The sequence below is a fragment of the Rosa rugosa genome, chromosome 3 (genome assembly GCF_958449725.1).
Source record: "Rosa rugosa chromosome 3, drRosRugo1.1, whole genome shotgun sequence".
NCBI classification, from domain to species: Eukaryota; Viridiplantae; Streptophyta; class Magnoliopsida; order Rosales; family Rosaceae; genus Rosa; species Rosa rugosa.
Genome location: NC_084822.1, coordinates 56,414,517 through 56,441,558, shown reverse-complemented (window position 1 = coordinate 56,441,558; position 27,042 = coordinate 56,414,517). Strand labels below are relative to the sequence as shown.

Genomic DNA, 27,042 nt, shown 5'->3' with positions numbered 1-27,042 from the left:
CGGGAGAAGAAGATGGTGAGCATGATGGCCAAGATGGACAGATTTTTGCAGGCCACGGTTTCGGATCTTCACGAAACTTTGTCACCAAATTGTGATCAAAATAAGGGAGGAGAGGTCAGGAAGATACTGCTCGATCGATAACTTACTGCTGCTTCAGCAAACAGAACCAGAGCTACACTACCAGAAAACTACTCTTTCACGACGCACAATTTACGGCGTGCATCTAATGCACGCCGTAATTGACAATCATTTACGGCGCACTTTGATATGCGCCTTAAAAAATATGAGATTTTGGTCATTCACGGCGACCATTTAATTTATGCCGTAAATGTTGCTATGCAGTTATGGCGCCCATATTTTGCACGCTGCAAATGACTTGTTTGGAGTCTTTTATGGCCTGTCTCTTGGTGCGCCATAAATGAGGTTTCACAAGGGCGCCTAAATTTTTAGCCAGAAATTGAACTTCCCACTTTTTTTTGTTTCACCTCGCTAGAACTCTTTGAATACTAAATCAGAAGGCTCAAGTGACAGAAGAGAGCCCTAGATTGAAAACCCTCTCTTCTCCAATTCTTCAAGTCCTCTTTCTCTCACATAATCCATGGCGGCCTCTCTACATATGAGCAGAAGAACCTGAAGCTCGAGCTCCTTCGACCCATGAATAGGTGAAGAGGATCTGGTCGGTGCGTAACACAGATGACGAAGAACCCATCGCAGCAGTCCAGCTCCAAAGCTGATTCTCTCCCGAAAGGTAAACGTCCCCAATTTAATTTCAATTGAAATTTGTAGGGTTTTTAGTATAGGGATCCCAATTCCATGGCCTACCTCCTCTCAAAAGATTCAAACTTATGCAGCAACCAGCACCGCCACCACCTTGATGATGTCATTTTGCCTATTCTTCCTGTCAAGAAGAGAAATGAGACTAGGGACCAGCCCATTCTCCCTAACCCAACTCCTGCCACCTTCGCCGTCACCACCTATTTGTTGTCGGCGAAGAAGAGGGTGTGGGCACTTCCACCCGATTTGTTCCCCAAGAAGCCAGTTTCGGAGCTGGATTTGAATCTTGAGTACAAGCCGGATCTCGGGGAAGAGTTAGAGGCTGGTGGAGAAACTGCTGATTGATAGCGGTTCTGGAGTCAATACTCGGATAACAGTTCAGCTTTGACTAGGTTTGTTTCTATGTTTCATATCGATTTCTCTGTAATGTAATCACTATTATGCAATGCTCGAATTGGGTTTCTGTAGTGTTGAATTCGTTGTCTCGGATGTCGGGTTCTTTAAATCAGGATACAGATAACTTTGTTATACATCACATACACAAAGAAAGCACTAAAAAGGTAGGACCTTTTTAACTCCAACAGTGAAGAAGGAGATGTGTTTCCATTCCCTGAGTGGACTAACTAGATGTTAAGAAATTGGCTCGAGGGATTTGACTGATTTCAAAACTGTGATTTGATACCTACTGATACCACCGTATATTGGGGTTATTAGGAGAGGCCTTTTCATTTATCATTGTCTACTCTTGAGGATAACTAAACAGTTTATGAGAACTTCATGACTGAACCAACTTCGTTGTTGATCGATTGGTGCTATGTGCAAGGAGTGGATTCAGTTGACCATTGACTTGAGCATCCACGTAGTTGCTCAAACCTTTGCCTTTGTTTTTTTACCCAACTTCCCGTTCTTCTTTTGTAATTTAAAGATTTGTATTTTATTCTACCTGCAATATTTCTTTCTTATATCTTTTTTGTGGTGGTCTATTTTTAACTAAACTTGTTTGCATAGGTTACATGTCTTTTCTTTTGGTAGTGTTTTCCCAATGGAACCAAAGAAAGTCCCAGGCAAATCTTACATTTGACTTTTATAATGTTTAAATGTCTGTATATTGGCCATTGTAGAATGCTTTTATTTTCTTATTATCTATGAAACTAATGCATTCGTCCAAAACTAAAATAAAATGAAACTAATGCAGAATTTGTGATTGTAATTCTCTGCAGCTCCATAATATTCTGTATGGTGATGCTAAAGGATGGTTTAAAAGAACCTGTTCTTTTCTGTATCCATATGTTCTCGGAGTTGTGAACCCTGATGCTAAAGCTACGAGGATTCTCGGCTAATCAAACAAAGAATCTTCTCCGCCTGGCAGACTAGATTTCAATATTTTCCCAGGTTGTATAGGGTTTTGCCCCTGCCTGCTGGTCAATCTCCAAATGGCTTCTTTGTATTCGAGTCAGCTTGGACAAATTTTTTTATAAACACTCTCACTTTCTTGTTGGTTGGCCATGTTATTGGGTCATACTGGTACCTCCTTGGCTTACAGGTGTGTGGAGTTCCTTTCCTTCTCTAACCTAAAGATGCAGATTCCCTTATCTGTTTGATAATACATTTGTAATCTTTCTTGTTCCAGAGGGTTAATCAATGTCTTCGAGATGCCTGCCATAACTCTAATCTGCAGTCATGCGGGAGTTTAATAGATTGTTTTAATGCTCAATCTATTCCAGAGTCAACTAAATGGAGAGAAAATGAGGAGGCTGCTGGTTGTTTTAATCCGGAAGGAGATTTCTCCTATGGAGTATATACTCCAGTTGTCAATCTCACTACAAGAGATAGCATGACTAAATATTTATACTCACTGTTTTGGGGATTCCAGGTACCTTACATTATATCTTCTAATTGTTTATAACAGAAATATGTTTAGCTGTTTGTATAGTTAAAAACAAAAAATATGAATCCATGGTGTCTTTCGATTTCAACTTTCCATTTCTTTTGATGGAAAAGGGTAAATTAGTTAATGATCAAGGAAACTTCTATCTGTTCTCAACATCAAGAAAATGTCAAATAGAAGTGAAATTAAATGGAATGCCGGATATCCGTATAGGGAAATTTGCCTCAGTATATTTTTTTCTTCTTATTGATGATGATGAGTTAATGATGTTGCCTCTAGCACTACCACCACTTGCCCCCTGGTTGGGAGTAATAATTTTCAAATTTGGTTGATAGTGAGTCTACAGATGTTTTGGTCAATTTTATTATGATTCCATAAATAAATTAAACCTTTCTGCTGACATATTATCTCCTGTGGTTTATGAAGCAAATCAGCACTCTGGCAGGAAATCAAACTCCAAGCTATTTTAATGGAGAAATTGTTTTTACCATGGTAATTATTGGACTGGGACTCTTCTTCTTTGCTCTTCTAATTGGAAATATGCAGAATTTTCTTCGGTCTCTTGGACGGAGGTACTACTTTTCTCTATCATATCTGCTTCTTTATTCTTGTACATACTAAGGCTGCCTGAAAGGGTAATATTCTGACTGCATGTTTATTGTTTGATCTCGTCTTTATGACTACTCTCTTTCTTCTAGACGTTTTCCTAGAGAAAGAGGTTACTGAAAGTAAAAATCTATAGTATCATATTAGTTAAGTGCCCTTTCACTAACATGTAGTAGTATGCCACATTGCTGAATGGCCACTCGGTAGGATAAATTACCAAGAAACAATTTTACTGGCGTATTTGAAAATGAGTTATTGCACATTGCAGTAGCGCTGTTGAGAAAAGATATCCAACACCAGCATCCCATTTGTGTTTGTTTCACTTGTTTGCAACTACATGTGATTAGTCATTGTCAAAATTTCTAACTGAATATTGATGCAATGTGTATTGCTTCTGGAAATGTGATGTAGTCTTGAAATTTCAGAGATTGTTATAGTTCCCACTCCTGTAAGGTTTGTTACAGAGGAACTGATTTATGGCTTAATAAATTCGTTTGTTTGCAGCTTTTAACTGATCTTTTTCATTTGCTTTTGTGCATGTTCCAATCTTTGTGGGGTGCTGTGATTGTGACACATTCTGGTTTACTGACTTTACTGTGTAGAGCTGTCATAAGCATGGAGTGATGTTGATACTTTACTCCATAAGCGAGTTTAGTAAACTTTACGCATCCACAGGAAGTATGATTGCATGGCCTATCAAGTACGTCAAAGTGAATTAGGCATTTCGGAGGTAATTGCTTCTATTTGCTTATGATACATTAATTGCTAAATTAGAATTTTAGCTGTATATGTTGTCCTTGAATGAAAAACAAATATGACAGACTAGATTCATTGCTCTCTGTGTTTGTTTTGGTTATGCAGGTAAAAGTTGGCATCAAGCATAATATGAAGATGTTTAAAAGGCCACAGGATGGGTCACTAGCTATATATTTATCTCGTGCAATTAACAAAGACAATGGAAATCTAAGATGCTCTCTGTTAATCTAGAATGTTTTAGATTTTAGCATGGTGATGATATGTTGGTTTAGTTAAGTTGTTTTTGTACAATACTCAATTGTTGTTGGCATATTAATTTACATTTTCTAATGTGATACTTGCAGTTAATGTTCTCTCTCTTTTTATCTCAATAAATTGTATAGATTTATTTTGATTTTGAAATGGTATCACAACATTTACAGGGGAAAAAAAAATTAGTGCAAATGTTACGCGTCTTAAATATATCCTTACGACCACATTTACGGCGTGCTTCAGATATCACTTACGGCATGCTTTCCTATTTGAAAATCGAAATAAAAAATCTATAATACTCTTTTACGGCGCTCATTTTTGTCTTTTACAGCGTGCTTAAGCGATCAATTACGGCGCACTTATTGGTCATTTACGGCACGCTTTAATGTTTCAAAATCGAAATTAAGAATTTCTCAAACCCTTTTACGGCGCTCTTTTATATCTTTCACGGCGCGCTCGTGGGGTCTTTTACGGCGTTCTGGAAACATGCCGTAAAAGAGGTTTGTCTTTTACGGCATGTCCATTTACGGCGCGTTTTTGTGTGCAGTAATTTGTCATTTACGGCGCTCTTTGTGGGCCGTAAAAGACCATTTTTCTGGTAGTGCTAGCTCTACACTGACTCTACACTGACGAGATCATCAAAGGCATAATTCTAGTAATGGTTTCATAAAATTCCGGAATTATATACTGAATTAGACGAAATTAGTGGGAGGTTGTATAGTGGTACACAATATTGAAATTTCGGAGTCAAGAATCAATGGATTAGATGATTTGTTCAAGACACACCGGAAACAATTACTTAATCTAACGAATCAAATCCTCCATAGCACTATAGACTGCTGGTTATAATTCATCATAGGGACCAAAACGCTTCATGGCCCTTAAATGGGGAAGGCTGGTGTGAAAATTTGTCTCATGTTCAAGTAAATCCATAATATGTGTATGGCCTAAACTCTAGGTTACTTGACCTAGTGGTAATAGGGTTAGAATTAGAGATAATCTCGGCGAATCTTGGATATATCCAATCAATGTAATATTACGTTTTCTTTTACAACTCTGATTCTATGCCTCATAATCCTCTATATAAAGAGGCCCCTATTATCAATGAAAATACGACTCAATTTTCTCCAAATTTCAGTTTTCCTTAAACACCTCCTAATTTGTATACTATATATTGTAGGAGTTGTTGGTGGCCGGGACCGAGACTGATTCAACGACATTAGAATGGGCAATGTCACTATTGCGGAACCATCCAGATCAGTTGGATCAAGTCAGAGCTGAGATTGACTTCAAGGTCGGACAAAGGCGTCTGTTGGATGAGCAAGACTTGCCAAATCTGAATTACTTACAAATTGTGATCAATGAGACACTGCACTTGTACCCTCATGTTATGCTTTTAGCTAGGGGTTCTTGATGTGCGTACGTAGTAGGAGGCTTTGATGTGCCTTGTGGTGTGTTGATGGTGATCAACGCATGGGCTATTCATAGGGACCTTGAGTCGTGGAGTGAGTCCCGGAAAAATTTGAAGGATGGAGTGGTGAATGTCCTCAAGGATATATGCTAATTGCCTAATTCCATTTGGTGGTGGAAGGCGAGGTTGTCCAGATGGCTGGTCTAGCTAGCCAACTGGGTTATTGGACTTGTGCTAGGAAGCTTGATTCAGTCATTTGAATGGGAGAGGATTAGTGAAGAGAAGGTGGACATGAGTGAAGGTTTAGGCCTTACCATGCCCAAGATCAGGCCATTGGAAGCCTTGTGCAAACCACGCCTTTTGATGCAGAGGTTTTAATGTGGAAATTAGGACATGAAAATTGAATAAACTCAAAATCATTCATACATGTGTTGTAACTTGTATCTGAATAATACTTTTATCATAAAATAATTTTTCTTGTCTAAGAGATATGTATATTATGGTTTAGTATTTTTTTTTTCTCTCGAAATAAAAGGCTGGTGCGGCTACCTCAAGCCTTTATTAATGAAACTGTCAAATACAGGGGGGGGGACATTGAGCCTAAACCCTTGATTTGTATGTGAGAACGTTCTGAAATAATAACGGAATTCTCTACCAACTAAATGTACTCAACTAGGCACCAACTAGCAAAGAGTGCACCATTAGCTACTCTATTTGTTTTGACATAACGGAAAGATAACTCGATATGTAATCCGATTACGACGTAGCATAATTACCATAAGCACAGCTTTCCCTACTATATTGTTGTTTGAAAGTAAATCCGACGACACTTAGTTGCATCCTGCAATAGGAGGTTGCAACCATTTAACAATGGATCGTCGCCTCGCTAGGCCAGATAAGACACTTAGAGTGCATACACAGACATTTAGCCCAACTAACCCTATAAGATACCTGCAGGCAGAGCCGGCTCTGAACGTGTACAACTAACCCCAATTTTTTTTTTTAATGTTTTATGTTTACATAAATAAATATTAAAAACTAGGGCCCCAGAACCAACATATACTCTTCTCTTCTTTCTGCGTTCACATGCCTTGATTGAGACTTGAGAGGGCCCAATTATTTTTTTTATGGCTTTGTTTTAAATAAATAAATATTAAAAATTAAAACCCCATCCGGCCAAAACTTATCCTCTCCTTTTTGTTTTTTTTTTTTGCGTTCTGTCTCTCTCCCCTCCTCAATTGAGTCAATTCCATCCGATTCTCATCGACCTCAGTACCTCACTACTCAGCCGCTCACTCTCAGGTATGATTCTTTGATTTGTTATTTACAAATAAATTAATGTTTGCTTTAGTATTCCTAATGGTTTGATTTGGTTTTCAAATTGTAAAGGTCGTGGCTATCTAGCAATTTTCTGGGATTCTGGAAATTGAGAAAATTGGAGGAGGAGCTGTGAGCAAACTCATAGTCTCATCTCAGTCATTTGAGTCTTTGATCTTCAAGGAATCAGGTTCTCTTATTTACATTGATTTGCTTCAATTTTCTGGGAATATTTTTGCAAGGGGAAGTCTTGATAGGTTCATTACTAGAGAACCATAAGGTTTGGGTGAAGATTTAGTTAGTGAAGAGGCATAAGAGCACACTGAGAGGGAAGATAATGTGGAAGAGCACACTAATAGGGAAAATAATGTGGAAGGGCACACTGATGGCAATGAAATTGTAGATGATTTGGATCATGGTGAAAATGAGAATGACGAGGGACATGATGATAATGTGAACGATGCGGATGTGACTCCCGTGAACATTTTTTATCCAAGAACTTGGGATAACTTGGATAAAAAGTTGACAGATTTGCTGGTAGAAAAGGGTCCTCTTAGAGATCTTTCAATAGAGAATGGCCCTCAAGACAAGTTCAATAGACATTTCAGTTCAAAGTTTTACACTCAGTTTTTAGGAAATGGAGAGAAATATGACAGAGAGTGGTTGGTGTACTCAAAGGAACTTGATAAGGTCTTTTGTTTTTGCTGCAAGTTGTTTAAAAGGGGGCCAATACAGCTAAGAAGGCAAGGAGATAAATTTTCAAATGAATATCAATCAACACTGCTGGAAGAACGTATTATTTTGAGGGTTTTAGATCAAGCATCTTTTTGTAATATTTTTTGCCGCAAACTTTACACTTGTATTGACTATTTAGCCTCTATTGTAGGCTCATCTAATGTTGGCTATTTGATTTTATATTGTGAGTTTGTTCAAGTATAAATTTCATGTAAGACTAAAGCTTGGAGGGCCACATTTTAAGTTTTCTCACAGGGCCTTCGAAAAGTTTGAGACGGCCCTGCCTGCAGAGACTTATTACACGCTAACGGCAAGACAACACTAACCAAAAATAATAAGGGAAACTAAAAACATAAATAAAGTTACTAGCCCAGGCCGGGGCCAAGAGGACGGCCCAAGCCCAAGCAGCACTCCCGGCCGCAAGTAGATCACAGGCTGCTAGCCAACCTTGGCCCAATCCCACCACCGCCGACAGCCACCTTCGCCGGATCGCCATCAACCTCACTCCATTCCCGCCGCGTCGTGGAGAAGCACCGCCCTTTCAAATGGTTTATTGCATTGGCACTAGGAACCTTGGTTCAGTCGTTTGAGTGGGAGAGGATTAGTGAAGAGAAAGTGGACATGAGTGAAGGTTGGGTCTTTCAATGCCAAGATCCATCCCTTGGAGGCTTTGTGCAAACCACGCCCTGTTCAATGTAAACATACAACGAGAAAGTCCCATTTAAACACTACACCAAAAAATGAATCAGACGACAGTTTTTCACTGTCGTCTGATAAGGCACATTGCTGTTGTCTATCTCAATGCCGTCTGATGGGTGAATCAGACAATAGGAGGTAACTGTCGTCTGAGGAAATTTTGCACAACAGCAACGACTTACATGACTATTGTCTGAACACCAGAAAGAACAACAGCGATGAGTATCTTAACTCTTGTGCAAATCAATTTCAGACAACAGATGCTAGAAGAGAGAAACTTGTGAAGAACAATCAGAAAACATTGGCTTGTAAATAAACTGTTGTCTGAATGAAGGTTGTACATCATCTGACTAGCTGTTTACTATTGATTGAATTCAAACAAGACGATAGAATAAGCGTGTAGCCATTGTATATCATTGTTTCATAATATAACATCTTCTAATAAACTGTTGTCTGAAATCAAGTCATACAATAATAGCTTTCCTATTCTCTGTGGTTTTCCTTAACTTCAGACAACAAATTATTTTAATTTTTTGTTGTGTTATATCTAGTTGGACAATTGATTAGGTTTGAAAACTATTGTCGATGGATGGTTCACACAACAGTTTTTTGTTTCTCTTTTTGTTATGTTCATTTATTAGACAATGGTTTGCTGTTGGTATTGAATTGTCAGCTATAGAAGATAAAAACATACATTCTGCACAATAAAAACAACACATCCACTGATTCCAGAAACGCATTCATTAATTCCAAAAACTATTTCATCCCAACACAGGAATTAACATATCCATTGTTTAGATAGTTTCATATCTGCATTTAAGTGCTACAGACTAGTCTAACAAAAAGTGAAAGTACTTGTACAAAATTTGATTGAAGCTTGAGCATCTCTGATCTTCCCAAGTTTTTGGGTAGTCTTGCATCATATACTAACCGAGTTGAGGACTTGAATGAAGTCTTACTAGCATCCTTGTATCTGCAGTAAGATGAAAAATACTAGGTCACGTGATGTATACTAAAAATTTAAGCCTAATATAATAAATAAACATGAGAAATGAAGTAGAGCATTGACTAATTGGGAAAAAGCATATGAACATTACTCAAATCTACTGCCACATAAAGTGATAAGTTAATACAATGAGTTGAGTGTGTGCAAATAACATTTCTCATATTGTAATAATTTAAGTCTAAAGCATGCAAAGATCGAGAAAATTTGAGTTGCGGCAAAACTCCAACTTAGTTGCACAACATTTCTGGTAAGTTGTGCATTCACAGCCTCATTGGTTTCATAGTACATGAACTGGCCAAATGTACTGACCTTGATTAGTTATTTATTTATGAGATTGGTACTGCAAGCTTAGTGCAAGTTAACATTAAATAAAGAGATGCCCATGAACTCACCTTGACAAATTAACTGGCCATATCGGACCCGCTGGCTATCTGGAAACATATAGTAGATAGCAAATCCTGGCATGTTTCCACACTCGCACTCATAAATAGATTATTCACTCTGTTAAAGAAGCATGATACCATAAATCCAATCAAAAATGGGAAAAGAATATACGAGAGTTTCAAATGCTATCAAAAGACCCTTTTATATGACACATAACTCGTAAGATTAATGCGCAAGAATGAAAAGAAATAAATTATCACCTTCCAATAGTAAGCAATTTTCAAGGTCTCACAGAGAAACTTCCCCAATCTACCAACTTCAGATTCAGTGCAGCAACATATCATAGACTGTAAGGTTCTACATATAAGAACATCCATGTGGTTGACTGTGTTAAAAAATGGTGTCCCAAGGGAATGAAGAGTGTGCACAAACATGGCACAATAGACAACATCTGGCATGCTGAAAGTACAGCGAGGAAATATACAACACTGAAGGAATTCCATGTTGATCTTTAAAGTATCAAGACAAGAACTCAACCATTTGCCCTGCAAGATGCAAACTTGTTTAGTGATATGAAGTTTGACAATGGAAGGAAGAGAGAGAGAGAGAGATAGAGAGAGAGAGAGGACTTGGTACTCTTGGAAGTATATAATAGGTTTCAAAGGAAGCTTTCCATTTGTTCCATCACCTTCTAGCATTGAATGCCTCTCTCTCTGCCAAAACAGATAATAAACAATTCAGATACATAATTTGCATTTCAAACTAGGCACAGATTACATAACATTTAAAAGAACAACTTATATACAAGTAAAAGAAACGCTATCGTTAAGACAATTGGAATCTAAAGTTGCTACTCAGTTGTTCTAGCTGGAAAAATACAAACGAGAGAATGAAGTTTTGAACAGAACCACATTACTTTCAAATGGCCCCATTTAGGTTGCCCCAACATTCCTGCATAAAGAAAGAGATGAATTTTCATGCTCAAGTAAAATAATAGTTATTTATAGAATTACTACATCAAAATTTGACCTTTAATTACTTTAAGGTAAAGAAAGATGTGAGAGAGATGATGAGGGTTAGCTTTACAGCCCTTGATATGGGAAGCTTATAAGATAGAATAACATTAAACAAATTAGATATGATTTTCCAACTAAAGCAATGTCCAAAGATTGATCATTTGCCAGACAAAGGATACATGAATGACAAGGTAACATATCCCATCCAAAATGCTTTGTGCGTACCATATTCATCCATAGGAGCATCGTAATCATAACTAGCAGCGATGAAAAGACCACCAGCTAGCAGTTTGCCCAAAATTTGTTCCTCCATGGTACTGGAATCATAAAAACATGCAATTACATTTATTGAGATGTTCAGGAATATGATTTAACTTGGTAACTTCTATAATATAACCTTACCATGTAATAGTTAATGAATGATCCACCCTTTTGTATAAACTTCGCAACTGAAAATGCCAAACCCTCAACTGGTCGGTAAGGAACTGCACCTCCAATATATCTCAGTAAACCTGCAGAAACCGAGTAAGTATAGCCAGAAGAAACCTATGAGCCATTTATCAACCTAAACCTTACGATCGAGTAGGTTCTACAACTAGTACACGAACTTATTCGTATTATAGGTCACAAGCCTCAATAACTTACCATCCAGTCTAGGCTTTAGTCCACATCTTTGGTTTATAAGCCTTGTTTGGAGAGAAGTAGTCACAATATGAAACAAAAAATAAATAAAGAATTAATCTGTTGAGACAAACAAATCATTATGAAACAAAAAATAAAGCGAACAAAAAATAACGCTTGATATGTCTATATAGAAGCCATATCAAGCGTTAATCTGTTGAGACAAACAAATCATTATGAAACAAAAAATAAATAAAGAATCAAGATAACAAGCCACACTGAGGCAAATGACAAAACATGTTCTTAATAGCTGAAAAATTTAACCACAAACATGACTCTCAAATCAGGTTACAAAATACAAATCAAATGCATCTCCAGATCTCTAATATGAGAAAAGGCTTTAGTAATGTATACCTACAACACTACAAATCCAAGCACATAATTAAACAAAAAGACCTAGCCATCATTCAATCGTTACAAAACAAAACCTCCATGAAAAGATAAATAAGTAATGACAATATGACCAACAGAAGAGAGAGAGAGAGAGAGAGAGTAAAGATCAACCATGTCCAATGAAGAATCATTATTCATGTCTACCATGACGATCTCTAATTAAGAAGACACACCATTAAATAGCAACCCCACTAAGAAGACGGAAGACTGGTTCTACATATAAGAATCATTATTCATGTCTACCATGACGATCTCTAATTAAGAAGACACACCATTAAGTAGCAACCCCACTAAGAAGACGAAAGACTGGTTCTACATATAAGAATCATTATTCATGTCTACCATGACGATCTCTAATTAAGAAGACACACCATTGAGTAGCAACCCCACTAAGAAGACGGAAGATAACATGAACGCCATCCGCAAATGGATTCCAAAACATGACAAGTAAAAGATTAAGAAGGATAAAAGTCAGACAGACTTACAACAGGATCAGGGGCATCATCTTGTTTGCACAGGACCCAGGGGAAACTAGTGTTCCCACAACCATTTGAACTGCCCAATCAGTGTAGGCTTTACCTGGTGCACCAATTTCGTATTCCATGGGTCCATACTCATTTTCAATCTGTCAAAACAATGATAGAAATAGATATTTCTCTCAGTTCGCCATTCATCTAGCCATGCATCAAAATCAAACCACACAAGCAGCTAAGTCGCAGACTCAGAGACACAAACACACAGGCCGTAGAAAATTTAAACAAAACGCAGGAAAAAGATAGAGTGATTCAGAGAAATTTACGGAGGAAAAAGGAGGGAGTGAGAGAATCGGGAGGAGGAAGAAGAAGAAGAGGAGGTTGGATCTGGGAGAAACATACCGTGTTTTAGGTTGAAAAGATGGCCGGAGATCGAAGAGGGTTAAGGAACAGCGACGGCATAGCTTTAGGGGTCGTGTACGGTGGTTCGGCGATCTCGATCGAGGGCGGGGTGGCTGGGTTTTGTTCTCCATCGCCTAGGCTATCTTTTGGTGGTGGCAATGCCAAAAGTCGACGGCCGGAAGTCGAGCTTTCAGGCGTGACAGAGAGATGGTGAGAGGAAGAAGGGGGGAGCCGGGGAGAGAGATAGAGAGAGGGGCGTGTGCGACCGAGAGAGGAAGAAGGAGCAAATGGGCTAGGGTTCTTTCCTTTAAATACTAGTCAATGTGAAATGTAAAATTGGGTGGAATGGAGGGAAATGAAAATTGAAAATTTGGCAAAGTGTTAACTAGCTAGCATATATACTGAACCCTAAAACTCAGACAACATCAATTCAGGTACATTGTCTGAAAGAGAGTGACACAATAGATAACTAACAAACTGTTGTGTGAATTAAAACAATCAGACAACATATTTTTCAACCATTGTATTAATAGCAATTGCACAATAGAGAAGTAATAACTGTTGTGTGATTAAAAACAATCAGACGACATCTTTTTTCAACCATTGTATTAATCAACCTTAAACAACCTCAATGTAATAACTGTTGTCTGAATTGATTGATTCAGACAACATCAAAAAAACAACCATTGTCTGATTTACAATTGCACAACAGTAATGTAACAACTGTCGTCTGATTTAAAAATTCAGACGACATAATTTTTTTTGCTGTTGTCTGATTATTTCAGACGACAGTTAAAATGTTTGATGTCGTCTGATATGTGTTGTCTGATTCATTTTTTGGTGTAGTGAAAGGCTGAAATATATGCTAAATCCTACGTACGTATGTCCTGCATAACTTGTAATTTCTATTATGTGTGAATAAAACTACGTTAAGAATTTTTGTTTATGTGGAGCACTCTTTCATTAAGTTAATTACTCCACTAAGTTATTAAGTTATGGTGTCGGGAAACGAAAGAATAGTACCTTCACCAAATTAAGTTAGATAAGCTTACAAATCTATGCAGTTTACTCTGTCGTAAACATTGTGTTGTTACTTATATGACAATTAATATCTAGATATACCATGACAATATATCTATAGTACGGTTACCCTAGCCTATTTGTTAGATATATATTCCTCGAGATTGATACGTACGTAGTTGAACATGCATATCCATGTCCAGAATAAGCTTTGACAACGTTTGCGTTTTGGATCCACAAAGTACTAATGAGGTAGCTATGTCTTGGCAAAAGATCAGAATAAAAAAAAACCAAGCATAAACATGCATGGTTTGAATGCATTTAAAGCGCAGCATGCATATGATGGTGTCAAAGGGCTTGACGTACTATATAGCTATATACATATCCTTTGGTCTGCAGGCACCGAAATCTTCAGCAAGAAGGAATGAAAGAAGTCAGAAGTACTGAAGCTTATCGATTGGGATGGACTGAAGGCCGATGCGGGGTTACTGGTTCTGCTGGCATAGAAGTTATTGCTTTTGTCTGCGGCAGTGCCACTTGGTTCGCGCATGTATACAGCTATATGTTACGTGTAATAAGGATTCATCCATGTGATACTATACCCGTTGGCCTCGTGGTTAGCGGAAAGGACATCACATTTTCGGCCTTTTTGATGGGTATATATATGAAATGATTAAATTCAGTTTACCCCCTGAACTTTAGGCCTAAAATCAGACTGGTCCTTAAACTTTTTTTTTAATCAGACTAGTCCTTGTACTCTCAAACAACATCACCCAAGTCTAAAATTTGAATCCGGGTCCAAAAATGACATCAACTGCTGAGTTGGAGCCGACAAGGGGGCCCACACTTCAGATTTTTAAACCCTGAAGGAGGGCAGAATGGACATTTCTTATTTAATATAATTTTTATTTTTTCTCTATATTCTCTCTCTCTCTCTCTCCACTGCGCAGTCCTCATGGAGGAGGCTCTCTCTCCCCTTTCTCTCTCTTCACTGCGCAGTCCTCATGGAGGAGGCTGCAAAGTCTCCGATCCGATCCGATCCCAAATCCTCCAACTCCGATCCGATCCCAAGTCCTCATCGCCTTCTCTCTCTCCTCATCCTACTCTGCTCTCCGCCAATCCTCCCTGATCCACGCGCCGCACCTCCCTACACTTCGACGCCCTCCCTCCTCCTCCTCCTCTGACCATGTCAACACCCCCAAATCTGTTGCGCAACACAAGAAATCAAAGAAATCGAAGCACAAGGAGAAGAGCAAGTGGAGTAGAGCTGAAGTCAATTTCTCGCCGGTGTCGCCAGATGGAGGTGAGTTTGAGGTTGGTGATGATGTGTATGTGAAGAGGAGAGAAGATGCGAGCTCCGACGAGGAAGTGGTTCAGGTGGAGGAATGTAGTTTGAAATTTACTTTTAGTTTGATCTGGAAATTTTGGATTTTGGATCTTGAAATTGCATATCCAGAGTTGCTTGAATTTGTTGATTTGGGAGGGAGTTCAGGAGTAGATTACTTCGCGGCGGAGCAAAGATTGGAGACGGTGAGGGCGGTGGTGAGGGGTGGAGTCATTTGTTAAGCTGGTTAAAACTGTGGAGGCGAAAGTTTTGCTTGGGATGAGTTTTGGGGACATGGATACGTGTATGTCGAGATTGAGAGAGAGTGAGAGTGTTGGAGAATGGAGAGCTGGTCTGGTTTGGGTGATGAGATGAGAGTGGTGAACATCGTTTCGAATACGAATTCGGATGCAAATGTAGGGATGAGGAGAATGGGAATTGAGTGAGAGAGTGAGGGAGAAGATGGGCTGGTTGGGCTTCTGGTGAAACGAGTCTTTGGAGGTGGAATGAAAGAGATGATTTGCTTCCGGCGGCGGCGGAGAGAGAGAGAGAGAGAGAGAGAGAGAGAGAGAGAGAGAGAGAGAGAGAGAGAGAGAGAGAGAGAGAGAGAGAGAGAGAGAGAGAGAGAGAGAGAGAGAGAGAGAGAGAGAGAGAGAGAGAGAGAGAGAGAATTATAAATTATATTAAATAGGAAATGTCCATTCTGCCCTCCTTCAGGGTTTAAAAATCTGAAGTGTGGGCCCCCTCGTCGGCTCCAACTCAGCAGCTGACGTCATTTTTGGACCCGGATTCAAATTTTGGACTTGGGTGATGTTGTTTGAGGTACAAGGACCAGTCTGATTAAAAAAAAAGTTTAAGGACCAGTCTGATTTTAGGCCTAAAGTTCAGGGGGGTAAACTGAATTTAATCCTATATGAAATTAGAGTTCATAGTTTTCTATGCCAGTGTTTGGTGAGGTTAGAAAAGCACTTAGAAAGTCGATACGTAATGTAAAAAAACATTCGAGGAGAAAAAGTGAAACCCTTCAGGTATAAAATGATGAGAAAATTAGATATAAACTCATAATATTAAGTTTGTATTAGAAAAAATCCACCCACATATTTTTTTTTCTAATCTACACCCAATTCACTTAATTGAATCTTCCTTATAGAGTATATGTCTATAAATAAGTTTTTCCTCTTTTTTTAATTTAACTATTTAGCCCTTCTGATTAAATAGGATGTAATCTAAATAAGATCTTCCTTGATTGTTTATGAAATTCTCAAAATCTAAGTTAGAGCTCCACTTTTCGGGGAGCCTTATACTGAAACCCTAGGTTTCGTGTAGCAAGGCCACAACAACCCGACGAGTTTTCTGACTGATGCGTCTCTTGCGTCGGTTCTTGCAGGTGAGAGAATCTGGGATTGACGCACGGTGATTACTCACTGTCGACGTCGATTAGGTTCTGGGATTGGATTGAAGTTAGCCTTGAACGGTGATCCTCGTGCGTCCGTGCAGTCGCAGCAACGACGTGGGTTTGCGGTGGTGCTCAGATCAGTGCAGCGGTTTTGGTAGTGAAGCCTTGGTCGGGTTTGGAGCTGGACTCGGTTTGCGGTGATCTGAATCTTCCTGTGGCTGAAGGGCGAGGCCGATCGCCGGAAGTGTTGTCATGGCAGAGGCAGTTTGCGTCGTGGTAGCAGCGGCTCCAGCGAGTTCACTAGGGCTCTGGTGCTCTCTGGTCTGAATTGCAGAGTGGGGGCAGTGGGAGTTGGGCTGCGCTTCTGGGTCTAAGCCCACTTTCCCTCCTTTCTCTAATTTGGGCTGGAGTTGGGCCGAGCTCTTGGTGGGCTTGTTATGAGCTGGGACTCAACATGAATCTAAAAAACGAGGCTATTCACTGCATTGACGGGTGGAGGGGTATACCAAGATGGTCTCTAGGCCCTAAGCTAATCAAGGCAGATGCGGAGAGTTAGGGTTGTGTTAGAATAAATTTAGTTTTTGTGATTTTCTTTTGGATTTTAGTTTTTTATAACTTCCTTTTGGATGTTAGCTTGACTCTTTGTGCAGTCAGTTGAGCAGTGAATGTAATGGGTGATTTTTGGATTCCCTAGATTGACCTTGTAAGGTCGTATGACCATTTGATCATAGGAATATATATTCCTTTTCCCTCAAAAAAAAAAAAAAAACTTCCTTAATTGTAGTCGGATGTTTACTATTTTTTGAATTTGAATTATGATATCAGTAATGACTTATAACCACAAATTTGAAACTTATTACAATCGATTTAATTCTTAATTCTTCCCTTATTATAAATGAATAATTGCCCTTTATTTCTTCATGAGTGTTGCTATTAGGACCTCCAAATTTGCTCATCTGACCTCTCTACTCTCTACACGTCCTTCTTGCTTTTAAATACCCAATGTTTGCTCACTAGACCTCCCTTTGAATTCCTAAAATAACCTTAGTTATATTATTCACATACAAAACAATAAATTACTCATTATACCTCTAATTCACTCACTACACCTCCATTTATTTTTTTTTTCTTCTTTGCATGCAAACACAAAAGTTACCCAAACAAAATTTCTAGAATTTTCGTTCATGAATCAAACGGTCAGAACTCTTTCATTTAATTGAAACAAAATTATTTACAACATAATCTGACAATTAAGTAGCACCCCAACTGAATAGTTTCAAAGTAAAATGGTTGCTCTTAAGATTTGACAATAACCTTGTAATTCTTCCTATACCCATGTACAATATTACAAGTGAAATAAAAAAATTAATTCAAAACATGAATCATTCTCACAATCAATTGTTGTGTAATACATATAGCAACTCAACAAAAAAAATTATTCTAAATGTAAAGAAAGGATTCAGTAATTCTATATAAAAAAAAAATCATTCAAACATAGTCTCATCAGTCTCAAGAGTTATAATTTCGGAAATAGCAGTAACTCTTTCTGGATGGGGTATTTGGGTTTTGAAACAAATCAAAATCTAGTTGGTAAATTCAATCCGTAATGAAAAGCAGAACCCAAAAAACTAGGAAGCAAGAAGAAAGAACAACATCAGACCTTGATGGGCAGTGGAAGAACATCAAGCCTAGTTGCAATACCTCTTATGCACGTCACTGGGTTTGACGTTGTGATCAGAACGGGACTGTTATCATAGATTAGAGCAACATCATAGGTCTAGGGTTTAAACCACTGTATCGTGAAAACTAGGTTGAAAAATTTGTAAAGAAAATACTAGTTAATTAAAATTATTGTCTATAATTGTCATTTTACAAGAGGATATATATGTAATTCAATAATTCAAAAGATGTCCGAATTCCTGTCATCGGTCGCCGGAGTCCCCACCGGAGTCAAGTTAGGTCTCCAATGACTTCTTTCTCTAAGTGACAAAGAAGGAGAGGGCAAAATTGTCCCAAAAATAAATAAAAATGAATTAAAAAAATACTTAATTGGGTATTAGAGAAATAATCTCTTAGAGTGTTTGGGTAAGTGGACAATCTCTTAGAGTGTTTGGGTAAGTGGACAATTTTTAAGCTAAAATTGGGTAAATGATCATTTCCCCTTTAATCTAATATGTCATTAGCAAATTGGGTGTGTTTGAACCCAAAATAACATTTTTTCCCTATATGAGGGACTCGAAGAGAACCGGGCCAATATCCGTGGCCCAAACGATTTATTTTCGATAAGCTCGGAAATATATTATCTAGAGGCTAAATAAAGCCTACTTGGAGGCGAAGCAATTTTAAAGTAAATCTGGATATTAATCGATTTACTATTAATTATCAAATATTTGATAATTAATGATGATCTATTTGCTTGATTACCAAGGTTGAGCAAGAGGGAAGAATGCGGACGAGTCGGTTTGCTCGCGAAGATCAAGCTGGCTATACTTCTCTACCCATATTCAAGACCACCCCTGCAATTAAGGTCTTTGGTGGTTCAATTAAAGAAGGAGTCAAGGTGGGCCATTATCCTTCGCTACCAGCGGCATGCAAGCAAGCCATGCAAATATTCATATATTCCCATGCAATTAATGTGCAATGACATATATGGAAGCATGCAATCATGCTTGATGGAGGTCAAAGAGGAATATATATATATATATATATATATATATATATATATATATATATATATATATATATATATGATGTATGTATGGTGGCTCATGCATGGTTCAAGTAAGGAAGATTCCCCATGTAATTAAACATGGCAACGTGCTGTCCTTCTCCACTTATATTCAAGAGTATTCATGCAATTAAATAGCATGGTGGGCCATCATTCACCAGCCAATCACATGCAAGCGAGCAAGTCTTCCATGCAATTAAGGTTTCATGAAGGTGGAGCAGTTTGACTCGCGACCAAGAGAAAGATTACGTCCAGGACTCTAAAAGGCAATTAACCTTGCCTACATTCTAGCGATGACAGAGGCAAATCTACGATAGATATCAAAACTATTAAGAGTTTTGATTTGATTCAAGGCCAATAACTATGGCCTAAAATATAGTATTTCATTCCTATTAGGAAGGAGAAGCTGCAGAGCCTATATATAGAGGCTAAAGACTATACAGAAGACCTCTCTCTCATATCAATCAATCCTAGCGATTACAAAGCCTCCCCGGAGCAAACCTTCAACCTTGTTGAAACCCGGTGACCGTGCGCCAGTCCTAGTCTCTCCAAGAGCCGACTGTCAGCATCACCAGACCAACCCGGCGACCGTACTTCCAGTCCCAGTCTCCCAGCGAGCCGACTGCGAGCGCAACCGCCACCGTTACTGCCAGCGAAGCAAGGGTAACGCCCTCGCAACCCAGCGAAGCTAAAGTCACGCTTTAGCGCAACCCGTGCTTTCTCCCAACTTCCCAGTGATTGCTCTGCTTAGTCTACAACACTAAGTATCGATTCGGTGAACGCAAGAGACCACAACCAAAGTCCTTATCCGTAAGACAAAAGTCCTTTTCCGAAAGGCTAGAGAAGAACCCTGTGACGAGGTTGGTGCTCTCCTCGTCCACAGCGCTTGAAGAAGAAGTCAGGTCAAGGGACTACCCCAACGACTGCACCCCGCGGTGCTGGCACGCCTGCGCAATCACTCGCTCAAAAGAGACAGTTTGCAAGCCAACTGGTTTTGGAGCCAAACAGGGTGTATAATAAAATTTCTCTAAAATGATTCATTTTTCGTCATTTTTTTTTCCTCTTTCTACGACATAACATAAAAAATGATTGAATTTTCTTCCACGCTCAATAAGTTAGGTAGAAAAATAAAAAAGAAAGAGAATTTGATGTAGAGTAATTCATTTTTCTTCATTATTATTTCTCTTTTCTGTAAGAAACTCTAACTCAACATATAGAAAATTTCGCAATCAATAAGTTAGGTAGAAACATAAAAGAGGAAAAGAGAATTTGGTGTAGAATGATTCAATTTTCCTCATTAAAAAAGGAAACCTTTTATGTAAGAAACTATTACTGAACATATAGACAAATGATTGAATATCTTTATTTGTTGAAATTTCAGTGCGCATGCACATGAACAAAGGACCATTGGGGGGAATGCCAGAGAGTAAGACTACACATGAATGTGAGATAGCTTGCCAGGGACCATTACATATTTTACAAATCCTGGTTTGATTTCGACTAGATGAATTAGTCCCCCAAGTAATCTATAGCATCATTAATGTTCACTTGCCCGCCGCTTGGAAAGTCGTCATCAAAACTACAAACGGTAGTCGTCACCACCCTTTTGGGTAAACTAGGCCATTTGATCTCATGAATGACGATGATCTCCTCCAGCCAGATACAAAGATAACGATCGACTACCCTATAAAACTGGGATCAAGCGCTTGTTGAACCAACCAACCAATCACTTTAGTCATGGAAGAATTTCTCTGGTTATTCAATAGCGTAGCGTTCTTTTTCATTATGTTTGTGTGCAAGTTCATCACACAAAAGTATGGGGCAAGTAGCCCTACAAAAGTACTCCCACCGAGTCCACCTTCAATCCCTATCATAGGCCATCTCCACTTGCTCAGAAACAAGAAAGAACCTCTTCACCGGACTTTCCATAAACTCTCTCAAAAATACGGCCCCGTTCTCTTTCTCCGGTTGGGGTTTCGTAACCTGCTCGTAGTCTCCTCACCGTCTGCGGTCGAAGAATGCTTCACTAAGAACGACGTCGTCTTTGCAAACCGTCCGCGTTCTCTTGCCGGAAAGCACCTGAATTACAACTACAAGTCGCTGATATGGGCTCCTTATGGTGATTATTGGCGCACCCTACGACGCCTCACCACCTTGGAGCTCTTCTCCACAAAGCAGCTCAGCATGCTCATTGAATTCCGGAAGGAGGAGGTTCGTGTTTTGCTGAAGGAGCTGGTTAAAGACTTCGGTACCAGCGGTTGGGCGAAGGTGGAGTTGAGACACAGACTCAAGAAGCTGAGTTTCAACGTCCTGATGCAGATGATAGCGGGGAAGAGGTATTATAGTGAAGAAGAGGCGGACCAGGAAGCGAAGCGGTTTAGGGAGTTGATGAAGGAATTGTTGCAGATTCATGGGTTCTCAAATCTTAATGATTTTTTCCCGGTTCTTCAGTTGGTGGATTTTCAAGGGGTGGAGAAGAGGATGATGGAGTTGATGAAGAAGATGGATGGATTTTTTCAAAGCTTGATCGACGAGCAAAGGAGGATGGGGAGTGATGGGCTTTGTATTGAGGGAAAGCCTACGTTGATCAATATAATGCTCTCTTTGCAACAGCAAGATCCTGAGTTCTATACTGACGAAACCATGAAAGGTGTTATAACTGTAAGTACATACATATATGCTAGTCCCCTCTTGGCCTCTTCAGTACTACAGCTTTAGGTCTTAAATGAATTCTCTAAATTTACATTCAAGAAATCAAAAAACGATACCTTACAGGAGTGAGTAGACATTCTATTATGAAACCATATGGCCGGCATATATGAGCATCCTATATTTTACGTTATTTATTTATTTTTTTCAACTAATCCAGTAATTAAAATATGTGGAATATATATGTCATACAAAATTGTATGGTCGAATTTTTGGCCATACAATAGGGAGTCCAAATGATTTTCTTGCAATAAATTAAATATGTTGTCCATCATATTTTTATTTGTGTATTTATTGTTTTTGTTGGAATACATCATACAGAAGTTATATGGTCGATTTTTTGGTGATACATCTCTTTGTATTTATTGTTTTTTTTTTTTTTTTTGAGAATTTTGTATTTAATGTTTTTTTGGTAGCATTACGGTTGATTTTTCATGACTTCTCCAAATATGTGTAGACAATACTACGTGCCGGGACTGAATCAGCATCAACGGCCGTGGAATGGACAATGTCACTTCTTCTCAACCATCCAAATGAAATGGAAAAGGCTCGAGCTGAAATCGAAGCTAATGTTGGACAAGACCGACTATTGGATGAAGCAGATTTGCCGAAACTAGAATACCTACAGAAAATATACACGGAGTCCAAAAGGTTATTTCCACCTGCTCCACTTCTTGTGCCACACGAATCATCCGAGGCATGCATGATCAGTGGTTTCCATGTACCTCGTGGCACGCAGCTGTTGGTCAACGCTTGGAGCATTCATAGAGATCCAGACCTGTGGGAGAATCCAACAAAATTTATGCCGGAGCGATTTGAAAGCGGAATTAGTACTGAAGGATTTAAGATGATTCCTTTTGGCGTTGGGAGACGAGCTTGTTCTGGAGCTCCCCTAGGAAAAAGACTAATGGGGATGGTATTGGGAGCCTTGATTCAATGCTTTGAATGGGAGAAGATAAAAGGGGAAGAGATTGACATGGCAGAAGGATTATTTCAGTCCATGTCAAAAGCTGAGCCCTTCAAGGCTCTCTGCAAACCACGCCATGATGCGCAAATCTGGTGTTGAGCTAACATATAAGAGTCTCCTATTTGAATTACATCTCAAAAATAATAATTGTATTATGATCAGTATCGTTCTATTAGCTGGCTAAAACATAATAACACATGAAGCTGCTAGAGACTTCACCTTTTATGCTGCCTCAATTGATAGATATAGCATGACAATATGACATGTTCAAGTCAATGAAACAACCGCAATAAGTTCGTTTGAATGTTCCAACTCGATCATTACTCATTGATAGGAGGAAATAAACTGATTGATAGATTTGGAATGGCTATGTTATGAAGCAATCAAAGGCTATAAAGGTGAGAAAATAAAAGCCATAAAGGAGACTCCCTCACCTAAAACTTAATCGTTTCTCCATATATACCCCCCATATATAGAATAGTGAAGATTGGGAGGGGGTGGAATTGTGATATTGTCATCATTTGTACTCTAAAGTTCTTGCACAATACTCCGTAAAAAAACTTGCTTAAATTTGTGCTAAAGATGTCGAGATAGATTTTTTCATACAAAAAACAAACGAGTAAAAAACATTTTCAATTTTCAACATTATGTCTATTTTCATCATTATAGTGTCACATCCACGAAATTTTACCAAACAATTAATACTATTTTTTATAATCACGTCCATTTTAAAACTCAATTTACTAAACACTTGACTATATGACATAGTAAAAAGAATTAAATACTGTTGACTCCCTATACTTATAGGGTTTCATCGTTTCAGTCCCTGATCTTTGAATTTCACCTAAAAAGTCTCTGAACTCTCAATTTCCTCCCAATTGGTCCTTGCCGTCAAAATTTTCTGTTAAAGTTGCCGAAAATGTCTATTATGCCCTCACTTACTTTTTTTTTTTAATTTATTTTTTCTTTGTTTTATTTCTTTTTTTCATTTCACCTCTTGAACGTCTGTGGATTGGAACCATCTTGATGAGGAGATGAACAGAAGGAGGCGAAAGAGCCGGAAGAAAAAGAGGTAAAATGAAAAAAAAAAAAAAAAAAGAGAGGAAGAGAAATATTTTTTTTATAAAGTAAATGAGGGTATAATAGACTTTTTAGGGGAAGATAATGGAGTTTTTGAAGGATATTTGACGGTAGGGACCAATTGGGAGGAAATTGGGAGTTCAGAGACTTTTTAGGTAAAATTCAAAGGTCAGGGACTGAAACAATGAAACCCTATAAGTATAGGGAGTAAGCAGTATTTAACCCTAATAAAAAACACTAAGATGACCTAGCTCTGCTAAGGTTTGTGAGCTGTCGTCCCTAGTGGACGTAGCTCTATACCTTCTCCTATCCATGGGTAAATCTGCAGGTCTTGGCCTGATTTTCTTCTCTCTGTTTCCTCTCGTTGGGGCTGGTGTTTTGCTGTGCTCGTGGGGGGTGTGGACAGGTTTGTTTGCCGGTTCTGATCTGGTGGATGAACTGGTGTCTGTCGGCTGCTGGTGTCGATGTGAGGCTGATCGTGGTGGTGGTGTGATTGGCGGTAGCGGCGTTCGTCGGGGGGCGCCAGATCTGCGGTTTTGGAAGGCTGGGAACGAGGTCCTTCATTTGGATCTCAACTGCCTGGGTGTGCCTTGGTTGAGGCATAGTGGTCGTGGTGCAGATGGGATTGAGGCTGCTGTGGTACTGGGTTTGTCTTGCCGGCAATGGAATTGGGTGGTGCACCTCAAGTATCGGGTTTGGGACCGGGGCAAGAGAGTCAGGATTTGGGATCCGGGCGGGTCAGGGGTTTGGGCTCTGATCCACTCTCAATTTTGGGTTTGGCTTCCGACCCAATTTCGCAATTGGGCTTGGGTTCAGACCCACTCTTTTCGTTGGGATTTTGTTCAACAGTTGGAATGGCATGGGGCCCCTACTCGCTGGTACTGGATTTGGGACCCAATGCTATGGTATTTGTTCGTGAAAGATCGTCTGCCAACATGGCCATGTTCTGACACCCTTGGCCGGCTTCTCGATCTTTAGGTGGGAGAGTGCCTTCATTCCGATGCCAAGTTGATTTTTGTCAATTTGTGCGTTGGGGTTCGATGGATAGTTAAACAACCGACTACTCAATTCACTACACGGCTGCAATCCGTAGTGTAAAATCAGCGCTGCGTCTCGACGTTGCTGCTCTTGCATTTTTAATTCTTTGTATTTCAAATGTAATTTTTGCATCTTTTCCTTTCGCAATGTTTATTTTCTTTTTTATGCCTATTGGCATGGTATCATTGTAGCCTTTCAATTTCAATAAAGGACTGACCTCATTTTACTAAAAAAAAAAACACTTGACTATATTTCTCTACAGCTGAGTATTCTAACAGCAATACAAAGCCAAGTCTAACAGCAATACCCAAAACATCAGTTTGCCCATCATATGCACTCCAAACAATTTGTGAAAGGTTTTTGAAGAGACGCATCCCTTTCAATGGAATAGAAAGAGAAGAAGCCCAATTAGTGATCCACCGTCATGAAGAAGAGGCCCAGGCCCAACCTTACCTATAACCCTTAATTTCGAAGGTTGAAGATAAAATAAGAAGAAAAAGGTAAAGCATTGATATCAATGTCAGCTCTCACTGTCCAGCGTCCACAATCAGAGAGACAGAGTAATAACTTCTAAGGTAACCCATCCCTTCACCTTTTTAATCTCTCCTATATCTTCACCACAAACACTCCATTCCAATCTCACATTTGAATCCTTCCTCATTTTTTATTTATTTTCAGCAGAGTCCCCAAATTGAAATTGAAATTGAAATTTCAGCTCAAAATGTCAGACGCCGAGAGCACCGTGGAAGCCGTCGATTCCCAAGAGCCACCCAAGCAGCAGGAATCACAGGATCGGAAGCCCAGCTCCGGCGCCGCCTACAGCCTTTGGCCTCCGACCGACCGCACCCGCAACGCCGTCGTCGACCGTCTCATCGAGACCCTCACCACTCCCTCCCCTCTCTCCAGACGCTACGGCACCTTGTCCGCCGACGAGGCCAACGAGGAGTCCCGCCGAATCGAGCAAGACGCCTTCGCCGCCGCCGGGGGATCCGCCGCCACGGAGGTCAGCGGCGAGACCGGGATGAAGATCCTGCAGATCTACTCCAAGGAGATCAGCAAGCGCATGCTCGAGGTCGTCAAGGCTAAGAACGCCGCTGCTTCTGCTGCTGAAAACGGCGCGTCCGAGACCGCCGAGACTGGTAGCACCGCCGCCGCCGACGATGCCGCCGCCGCCGTTCCCAGTGAGGATGTCAAGACTGAGGAATTGAAGACTGAGACTGAGTCAACCTGATCTGCGTCAGTGTTAGGCATTTCTAGCTTTAATATTATTAGTATTAAGATCTATTTCGTACTGATTGTGGATTTCTTATGATGCCTACCCTATTATAACAATCTATCACACAGTTTAAATATTTAGGTATTGTCGCAATGCGCTTCCATTTTCTCTGTTTTATATGATGTGGTGGTTTGGTGTTGAGTATCAATCTGCTTTGTTACGAGATGCTTGTGCTAAAACAACATAATGAAAGGGATGCATTCGCAATTGCAAATTTTGAAAGTTATATATTTACTGCTACTGTCTTTTTTAGTGCTTAGCCTAAATTACAATCTGAATCAAATAATCTGTTAGTATGTGGTTATATTACAAGAATATCGGGGGAGGAACAAGAAGAACGTTCCCTGATCTCTTATGTTCTTTGGATAGCAACCCTTTTGAATGTGCAGATTTGGGGTGTCTTGAGTGTTACTTGATTGTTTTTTTATTAGACCATAACCAACTAGAGTTATGCATGATGATGATCATATGAGGTTAGCTTGTTATCAGTATGGTAGGATTGCAATGGTAAAAGAGTTTCTTATTTGAGCTTGTCAAGTTAAGCTTTTTGGTCAAAGGGGATATTGGCCAATGTCCCTCGAAGCATTCTTATATACAGTTCTATTTCTTGTTCATGCATGTTAAAACTGGTCTGTGTTGATGCTTCTCTACTTTTGTATCCCATTATGCTGTATCAGTTGTAGATGATTGGGAAAGGAAATGTGTTTGGTGTTT

At 39.3% G+C, this 27,042-nt stretch overlaps 3 protein-coding genes and 1 long non-coding RNA gene across 5 annotated transcripts; 3 read left to right on the top strand and 1 right to left on the bottom strand.

Moving 5' to 3' along the window:
- The first annotated feature begins 494 nt into the window (after window positions 1–494).
- Window positions 495–4,327, top strand: LOC133735412 (uncharacterized). Its single transcript, XR_009858989.1, has 6 exons — window positions 495–748; window positions 852–1,166; window positions 1,995–2,647; window positions 3,089–3,234; window positions 3,871–3,998; window positions 4,130–4,327. It is a non-coding gene; the product is annotated as an uncharacterized LOC133735412 (long non-coding RNA).
- Window positions 4,328–9,933: 5,606 nt separating this feature from the next.
- LOC133737989 (uncharacterized) lies at window positions 9,934–12,519 on the bottom strand. Its single transcript, XM_062165433.1, has 7 exons — window positions 12,432–12,519; window positions 11,239–11,353; window positions 11,067–11,158; window positions 10,742–10,776; window positions 10,455–10,538; window positions 10,086–10,370; window positions 9,934–9,942 (listed from the first exon to the last, which is right to left on the bottom strand). The coding sequence occupies exons 1-7, from the start codon at window positions 12,517–12,519 to the stop codon at window positions 9,934–9,936; spliced, it is 708 nt and encodes a 235-aa protein (XP_062021417.1).
- An 8,172-nt stretch (window positions 12,520–20,691) lies between these two features.
- LOC133739770 (cytochrome P450 81Q32-like) lies at window positions 20,692–23,238 on the top strand. Its single transcript, XM_062167570.1, has 2 exons — window positions 20,692–21,919; window positions 22,425–23,238. Exons 1-2 carry the CDS (start codon window positions 20,996–20,998, stop codon window positions 23,031–23,033), a joined length of 1,533 nt encoding a protein of 510 aa, XP_062023554.1. The 5' UTR covers window positions 20,692–20,995; the 3' UTR covers window positions 23,034–23,238.
- Window positions 23,239–25,519: 2,281 nt separating this feature from the next.
- LOC133740423 (MFP1 attachment factor 1-like) lies at window positions 25,520–26,488 on the top strand. Of its 2 annotated transcripts, none has more exons than XM_062168376.1 (2): window positions 25,520–25,627; window positions 25,734–26,488. In XM_062168376.1, exon 2 carries the CDS (start codon window positions 25,774–25,776, stop codon window positions 26,281–26,283), a length of 510 nt encoding a protein of 169 aa, XP_062024360.1. In that variant the 5' UTR covers window positions 25,520–25,627; window positions 25,734–25,773; the 3' UTR covers window positions 26,284–26,488. The 2 variants fall into 2 exon arrangements, with proteins under 2 accessions (XP_062024360.1, XP_062024361.1); XM_062168377.1 differs by having other exon boundaries at window positions 25,522–25,627; window positions 25,731–26,488.
- The last annotated feature ends 554 nt before the right edge of the window (window positions 26,489–27,042 follow it).